The sequence below is a fragment of the Eptatretus burgeri genome, chromosome 14 (assembly GCF_056783735.1).
Source record: "Eptatretus burgeri isolate ZD-2024b chromosome 14, Ebu_testis_v1, whole genome shotgun sequence".
NCBI classification, from domain to species: domain Eukaryota; kingdom Metazoa; phylum Chordata; class Myxini; order Myxiniformes; family Myxinidae; genus Eptatretus; species Eptatretus burgeri.
Window position 1 is genome coordinate 51,960,495 of NC_140974.1, and position 8,508 is coordinate 51,969,002.

The following is an 8,508-nucleotide window of genomic DNA, read 5'->3' on the forward strand; positions in this document are numbered from 1 at the left end:
CGGCTGCTCCCGTTAGGGGTCACCACAGCGGATCATCCGTTTGATCCGCATAGTGATTTGGCACATGTTTTACGCCGGATGCCCTTCCTGACGCAACCCTGGTCGCCCCTTACGACACAGGGATATATATTGTTGTGGTTGACCAAATTCGCAAACCACCATTCAGGTCCCTTAGGTGAGATATCTCGGTAAGTATATGTGTAGTTAGGCCCAAACCCGTTGTCTAGAGGGAATAAATGTCATTCATGAGGGCTGCGACTCTTCAGGATAGCCGTTTTTCTTTTACTATCTTTATTTTGGCCCAACCGCCATTATTACCACCACCAACCACGTCTCAACAGTCATCACAACAACAACCACCAACCACAACGCCGCTTCACCACAACCGCCACGACATTTACCGTCACAACTCACCACCATCGCATCACCGTCATCTCGCGCCACTCGTGGGCACCGATGCTGGACTCGTGTAAGGCGCGCACCGTGCAGCATGTTCAAAAGCATCGCGGACTTTCCGAAGAAAAACGGATCAAAAACGACTCACGCCCACTTTTCCTCGGGCCAATGGGGAGCCAGCAAGAGAGGTGAAAGGTCGGAGGCAGAGGGTCAAAGATGAAGGAGCGAGGCCACGGGGGTAACTCGAATCGCGGCACGTCGCCCACCGGACGGACAATCCAGTCGTGACCCTCTCGGACTAACGCCGGGAACCAGTCACGGGTGGACCTTTCGGTCTCACCGCGATCGAGCCAATCGGCCCCCGCGTGGGATAGGGTTGCTCGCCAAATTCGACCTACCTAAGTACCCACACGGAGGGTAGACCGGGCGATCGCACCTCGCCGCAGGTCGACTTCGGACACGGGCCACTTAAGCGACCCGTTCCGTACTATCGGGATAACCGAGCGGTGTTATTCGTCGGCCTCGACGGTTCGATTAATTATCGGGCGTCTTAGCCCGCGACCAACCCTTTACGTGAAGCAAGATGGGGATTCAATGAAAGAAATGACGAAGCGAAGCGGGAAAAACAGTTCAATAATAAGCACATTTATTTCGCGATGAACGGAAAGCACACATATACAATTCCACCAAAAGCACATGGAAAAGAAGAAGACAAAAAGCAAATGCAACAATGCAGATCTATCCGACTACCGGGCACTCGGCAACACTTATACAATTTTACTTCACAGACGGCGCCGACAACACATATTCCCAAAGCAAAAGAAAAGAAAACCACCCTCCAGGATGAGGGGGTAGGCGGGCCTGGGGCCGAGACCGTGTCGGGCCTACCCGTCTGATGATGAGACGCGGAGCGGCGGTGGTGCCTCAACTCCGCGGGCCTCGCGGACAGTGTCTGGTAGGGGGTGGGAAGGGGGCCCCCTTTTGTCGCACTATCTCAGCGCGGGGGGAAACAGGAGGGGGTTGCTGATGCTCGGGGAAAGGAGGATTTCACAAAATCGCGGGTCCCGCGACGAGCGTCTCCACCACGACCTCGGTCGCGCTGCCGGCCTTTCTCTCCACAGTTCCCCGAATCCGACGCGAGCACCCCCTCGTCCACCTTCGCCGCCTCTCCACAGCTCCGTCCTCTTCACTCCAACTCCGCGAACTCTCAACTGCACTGCTGACTGCTAACTGCGAACTGCTAACTGCGAACTGCTCTCTTCTCCACTTCCAACTCAACTCTTCCTCCTGCGAACTGAACTGCTTCTCAACTTCCACTGGACTCGACTCAACTGACGAACGCAGTCGTTTTATAAGCCCCGTGGCTTCGCTCTCTCATCTTTGACCCTCTGCCTCCGACCTTTCACCTCGCTCCCCATTGGCCCGAGGAAAAGTGGGCGTGAATGCTTTTTGATCCATGAATTTGCATATAGCGACCGCCCTCCAACGCCCTGGAGGCGGGGCCAAATCGCCCCTCGCTCACCGATTGGACGGAACAAAAGTGGGCGTGAGTCGTTTTGATCCGTTTTTCTTCGGAAAGTCCGCGATGCTTTTGAACACGCTGCACGGTGCGCGCCTTACACGAGTCCAGCATCGGTGCCCACGAGTGGCGCGAGATGACGGTGATGCGATGGTGGTGAGTTGTGACGGTAAAGGTCGTGGCGGTTGTGGTGAAGCGGCGTTGTGGTTGGTGGTTGTTGTTGTGATGGCTTTTGAGACGTGGTTGGTGGTGGTAATAATGGCGGTTGGTCCAAAATAAAGATAGTAAAAGAAAAACGGCTATCCTGAAGAGTCGCAGCCCTCATGAATGACATTTATTCCCTCTAGACAACGGGTTTGGGCCTAACTACACATATACTTACCGAGATATCTCACCTAAGGGACCTGAATGGTGGTTTGCGAATTTGGTCAACCACAACAATATATATATATATATATATATATATATATATATATATATATATATATATATATATATATATGTATATATATATATATATATTGTGTATATGTATGTATATATATATATATATATTGTGTATATGTATGTATATATATATATATATATATATATATATATGTATATTGTGTATATGTATGTATATATATATATATATATATATATATATATATATATATATATATATATATGTATATTGTGTATATGTATGTATATATATATATATATATATATATATATATATATATATATATATATATATATATATTGTGTATATGTATGTATATATATATATATATATATATATATATATATATATATATATATATATATATATATACATACATTTTAATATAGATATTATATGTATATACTTTTTTGTAATGCAGTTTTACAGTGTGATGCAGTTTTACAGTGTGATGCAGTTTTACAGTACATAATCCGTGGCGATACTCACTTTAAGTCAGGAGATGCATCTGATGTTTAAATGACGAATGTGGTCATTGTTGATTCGATATTTATCGGCTTCAAGGTCAAACAACAAAAGTAAAATGTCAAAGATGTCGTGATGGTAATTCATAAGACTATTGTGGTGTAGTATTGTGGCATTGAAATGTGGTGTCATTCCAACCTTGTTTGGTTGTTTTTCTGAGATTTCATCCCTGTATGTTTTTACATTTAACTTTTTTTATTTACTAGCATATATATATATATATATATATATATATATATATATATATATATATATATATATATATATATATACATGCATACATATTGTACACTATAGCTCCATTGTAGTGTGATGATTATAGTGGACGATTTTTCTTGGTCTGATCCCATCAAATCGGCAAAGGCTACAAACACCAAATTTGCATCCACAGTTTTGACCTTGACCTTTAAGGCAGCCACCTTTAATGAACCTTTTTAATACCTCAACAGCCGAAAGCCGGAAGGAAGCATTATGTTTTTGGGTACTCCATCCTATCCGTGCGTGTGTCTGTCCTTCCGCCTATTATCGGTGTTTTGTTACCGCGATAACTTGTGAACCACTGAAGGAAACCACTTTGATTGAACCCTGTAATGGGTTGACATCTAATGCAGGCGGAGGCATATCTATTTATGTATTCACATCAAATTCTATTTTCTAGTTGTTAACATTTTTCAGGAAAAACCATACATTTAATGGATGTGGAATATTTCATGTGGGTCAAACTGTTCCCCAAAGAAGCTTCTCTGAAATTACGTAACTGTGACCCAATTTATTAATTAATAAATGTTCACCAAGGAGATTAATCACTTTGGGGAGTCCTCAAAGCCTTTTGCAAACCTGACTACACTGATTGATGAATGGCCTGATTTTACCTTTGACCTGTTCTCATCTCTTTTAACATACTTATGCATCTTAGTTATCCTATAAACGTTTTTGTAAACTCGGGCATGTTGACCGATTTACATTACTTTTGACATGTATTATAGCTTATCTCACCTTTTAAGATGCTAATCCATATTCGGTGTCCTCTAAGCCTTTATGTACACTTGGGCACACTGACCTTTTTTGACCAAATATGACATTTCATCGATTTTTCTTCAATGAGGTCACTAACCTAATGTCATTTGACCTATTTTTCCCCCTTTTTTTTGGTCTTGTTGGCATTCTGGGATACAATAACAGCTGTGAGGATTGTCAGATTTGAAGTTTAAAATGGAAGCCCTTATTATTATTGTTTGTAATAATATTTTAGTTCACCTTGATTTTTATATTTTTTCCTGTTGCACTTGCTTTTCTATTACTGTCATAATTAACCTCAGTAAGAAGTTGAAAATGAAGAATTTCTTGACATGGAATGACTTCAAAAAAAATATTTTTCAGCCATACTCCAGCCAACGCTCCAACTCCGACGATCCCATCAAAACCTTTCTCGAACCACCCAGGTGCTGCCCTTTTGGCCCTACGTCGGGGATCGAGGAATTTGAATTTCCGAGATCATACGGTGAGTTCAATGGGATCTATCACGCTTCTTCAATCACAACTACAAAAGTTACTTGTTTGTGCAGTAGACGTTGAATGATATTATTTGCACAACCCTGAGGTTTGATAAATTTGCTGCACACTCCTCACTTGATGTTGTACTTTAACTTTTTCTATCGATGCCCTTCCTACTCACTTGAAGGATGAAAAGGAGACTGCAGTGACGAAAAGCGTTCGAATCACAGCAGCACTTATTTTGCGTAATGTGGCACGACATTCTGATGATGGCCGGAGGTAAGACCCTTTATAAACCGAATGAGGAGGAGTAGGAGGAAGATTAATTTACCATTACTCTTTATATTATATTTAACTTGGTTTGTCTTTTACCTCTGCCACCACCCCACCAACCCATCAGGATGGTGCGGAGGTACGAGAGTCATCTAGCCCACCTGGCATTCAGCAGCTTGGAGGCCTCGTCCACTCTTGCAAAGTGTCTGCACGAGTTGAATCGGCAGCCAGCCCCACTATCTCGCTCACCCACCATGACACTCCATCACGGCACTCTCTAGCTGGACCCTGCCAGCCCGATGGAGTATAATTCTCTGAGCTGATCTCTGAAGTTGGTGGCTCTCTTTGGTACCATTCTGCCAGTCGAGACTTCGATTGCCCATTTTCAACTGGGTCTCGCCAGTCAGTCGACCTCTCGTGAGGTTTCATGCTGGGTTTGCCATCTTCTTTCAGCCAAGCCCCTATCCTTCATTTCCCCAATCTGTTGTACTTTCCAAGCTGCAGTGCTGCCTCCAACTAGAGAAAAGGCTGTAACATCAGATGTTTTTATTTTTTACTTTCAGCTTCATTTCAAACAGATCCCTCATAAAGCCTGAACTCCTATTCAGCACCATGGCTTTGAGGTCTCTTTAAAGGGAACGGGAAGCAGGAGAAGGGTAGTATAGCTGTCCAGCAGATTTACAGGTGGGATACCTGGGTGAAGACCTTATTGTTTCAATTGACTGGGATGGGCAGGACCAAGGGATTAAAAAATCCTCGATCATCTTTTGACCACCAGCATCGTGACCTGTGCAGATTTCTGGGGTGGTTGTGTCGACCCCACACTGACAGGTCTTTATGTTTTTAAACAACAGAAAATGGTAAAAAAAATAATATACATACCAACTCATAAACAATCAGCTGAGCTCCCACAGACTGTTGGGCTGCGGACTTGGCACTTTCAATTTCACTTTTTTCTTTTTCCCTACTTGTCCATTTTTTTAAATTTTGTTCACAGCCACGTAACCACGTATGTTCTCTTTTTAACTTATGTCCTGCACTGTTCCTATCCACTTTGGACTACGCTGTATATAAGTGTGAATTTGACAATGCATCATGCAGTATAGTTTATGCATCAATTATTTTGTTGGATTTATTTTGGGTTATATTTCACTTTGTCACTCTCCATTTTACTTATTTGTCTCTTCACTGTTATCAGTACTCTAAAAACCAATTGTTTTTTTTTTGGTCTTCCCTCACCCTGACAAGTAGCATTTTTCTTTCCAGTCTCAGCTTCTCATACTGACACCTCTGCTGAGGGTTTTATCGTTGTGTTGTAATGGTTGTGGTGAGGGTGGAGGAGGTGTGTGGAGGCAGTAAGTTATGTTTGTTCTTCTTCCTTTTTTTATTATTTTTTTTTAGGGCTTTTCGAACCTTTTGTGGGACAGGTTAGCACCAGGTGCTGTGGTCTTTTTTGAAGACTTCTAAAAAAAAAAGCATTATTTCCAAAACCTGATACTTTGTCCCAAAACTACAGTTTGACTTATTTTCCATGTTCATAATTTATTTATCCAGTACATGTTTTGAACATGGTACATTGTATTATCATGTCCTTTGTCACTTCCTTTTCCCCATTTAATGTTTGTAATGTGCTTTTGGGATGACTTCCAGAAAAGGCATGGTAAAAATGTTCCATTATTATTATTATTATTATTATTATTGTTGTTATTATTATTGTTGTTGTTACTTCATGCAGATATAGGGCATCTGCAGTCATATATACAGGGCATCTTGAAGATTGTATTAAACCTGCTCCCTCGACCTTGTATAATATATGATTGAGAGCAAAAGTGTTGTGCAGACAGTAATTTATCTTTTATTTCGTTGCTCTCACGAAGGGGGTGGGGGAGGGACTGGATGCAGGCATGGTGGGATGGTCTTGGATATAAGGAAATATAATTAAACGGAGCGTCTTTGGGCCCCAAACCAACGGCGAAAATATTTCTATGTTCTGCTCCAAGGGGCGGTTCCTCCGAGGCAAGACAGTGCTTCTTACCTGTATAGCAGATTAATTTTTTTATGTATAAATTGGTGAAATACGTAAATTTTATACGGCTTACTGGCTCCTTTGTATTATATTTGTACTCTTTCAGTCTGTCTATCTCAATCCCTCTTACCATTCCTTGTGCAGCCAGCATTCCCATGCTTCCAAAACTCATTCGCCAGCATCTGAGGTCTTTGGTCTAGTTTTGCTGTCGTACTTGTAAGGCTTATTGTGACTTCCACGAAATCAGAAAGATGTTTCGTGATCAAACGGCTGGTGAAGGAGTTACCTTGGTACACGTGCATGGGAATGTGGTACTCTTACTGATCTGACCCTGCCAAAGCTACTGAATTCATTTCTGCAAGTTTTCCATGCTCTTTATATTATTATTTTTGTTTGTTTTAAACCCTTTGTTGCTTTATCTATCAGTCGCTTACGCGAATTCCCCCGAAACTGTTGCTTGATCCCTTAATTGTGATTTTTTCCCCCCACCCATCGATGGTGCTACTCTGTACTTCCCAGCCTCTAAGAAGTTGCAGGGAAGCTGGCTGTACTGCTTATGAAGGGCTTCTTGGTGCCCTGTTTTTTTTTCTGTTCTAACCACAAGCACAGCAGTTGAAGTGTCAGATTTTAGCTGCTAGCCAAAACTTTGGCTTTTCGGAAACGAAAAGTGGCTCACAAAAACCGGCAAGCTGATGGAAAGTCGTCTCGAAGTAGCAATTCATACCAGGGTACCCCCACTGACCTCAGCTTCCTTAAAAATGACATTTCGTGTCCTGACCCTGTTTCACAAATTGTTGTGGTTGACACACACCAGCCGTGCAACAGATTTCATCGTTTACTGAAGTTTCGCATTCTCTTAGGGATTTAATTTCTCCATTTATTATTTTTTTTTTTTATTTCTTCCCATATTTCACCAGATGTTCGTAGTTTTCATGAAACAGAAAAAAAAGTTATGAAATAAAAGGTTTTGAATGTTTCCAGTAAATTGGCTTTTGACTGCATTTCTTTGGATGTTTGTAACATTTTACAAGATGTACTTTTGTTTTAGCATCCATTCAAATAGATTTTTAAAAACGAATCAGACGTCATTGGTTGAAATGCAACATGTTTCTCACTTTCTGATGAATAGAAGGTAAGCCTGGCATTGTATTGGTATAAATTCACCTGGTTATAGACCCTGTGCTTCATTTCACAAATTGAGCATTTTGTTAGGTTGTTTTGCTGTCGCAACCCTGAATCCCAGCCTTTAAATGACAACTTGTATCTTTATTCTCACTCGGTTGTGTTGTATTATTTTTTAGTTTGTTTAAATCTCAGCTCGCAGTGTAGGGTCGCATGCACGTGAGTGAAGCAAGACTTTCCTCCGTGCTTTCAACCATCCTTCCCTCCACCGTTGTTGCAATGTTTGTCTTCATTTTGCTGAATTTAGGATCCAAACCCGCTTTTCAGCGAGTATGGGTTCACAGCTCTTCACCCTTTTATGTCTCTACCCACTCCCCACCCCCACATGTCCTGCCGCCACCCGCCCTGTGTCCTGCCGCCACCCGCCCTGTGTCCTGCCGCCACCCGCCCTGTGTCCTGCCGCCACCCGCCCTGTGTCCTGCCGCCACCCGCCCTGTGTCCTGCCGCCACCCGCCCTGTGTCCTGCCGCCACCCGCCCTGTGTCCTGCCGCAACCCGCCCTGTGTCCTGCCACCACTCACCTCTGCCCCTAACCCAATTCAATTATGGGCACTGCCACCTCTCCCCCAACCCCACACCCTGCTGCCCTCTCCCACTGTGCACCCTGCCACCCCTTCTCCCCAATGCAATCCATGCACTGCCGCCC

At 43.1% G+C, this 8,508-nt stretch overlaps 1 protein-coding gene across 4 annotated transcripts in view; it reads left to right on the forward strand.

Moving 5' to 3' along the window:
• ARID2 (AT-rich interaction domain 2) overlaps positions 1 to 7,592 on the forward strand; it is a 97,853-nt gene extending 90,261 nt beyond the window's left edge. For 3 of the 4 annotated variants that reach the window (XM_085855758.1, XM_085855759.1, XM_085855761.1), the window contains 3 exons: positions 4,269 to 4,389; positions 4,570 to 4,661; positions 4,783 to 7,592. In XM_085855758.1, the coding sequence (XP_085711884.1) occupies positions 4,269 to 4,389; positions 4,570 to 4,661; positions 4,783 to 4,936 (367 nt within the window). In that variant the 3' untranslated portion in view covers positions 4,937 to 7,592. Of the gene's footprint in view, positions 1 to 4,268; positions 4,390 to 4,569; positions 4,662 to 4,782 lie in introns of those variants that run through there. The other variant, XM_085855760.1, reaches the window with a different exon arrangement.
• Positions 7,593 to 8,508: the final 916 nt, after the last annotated feature.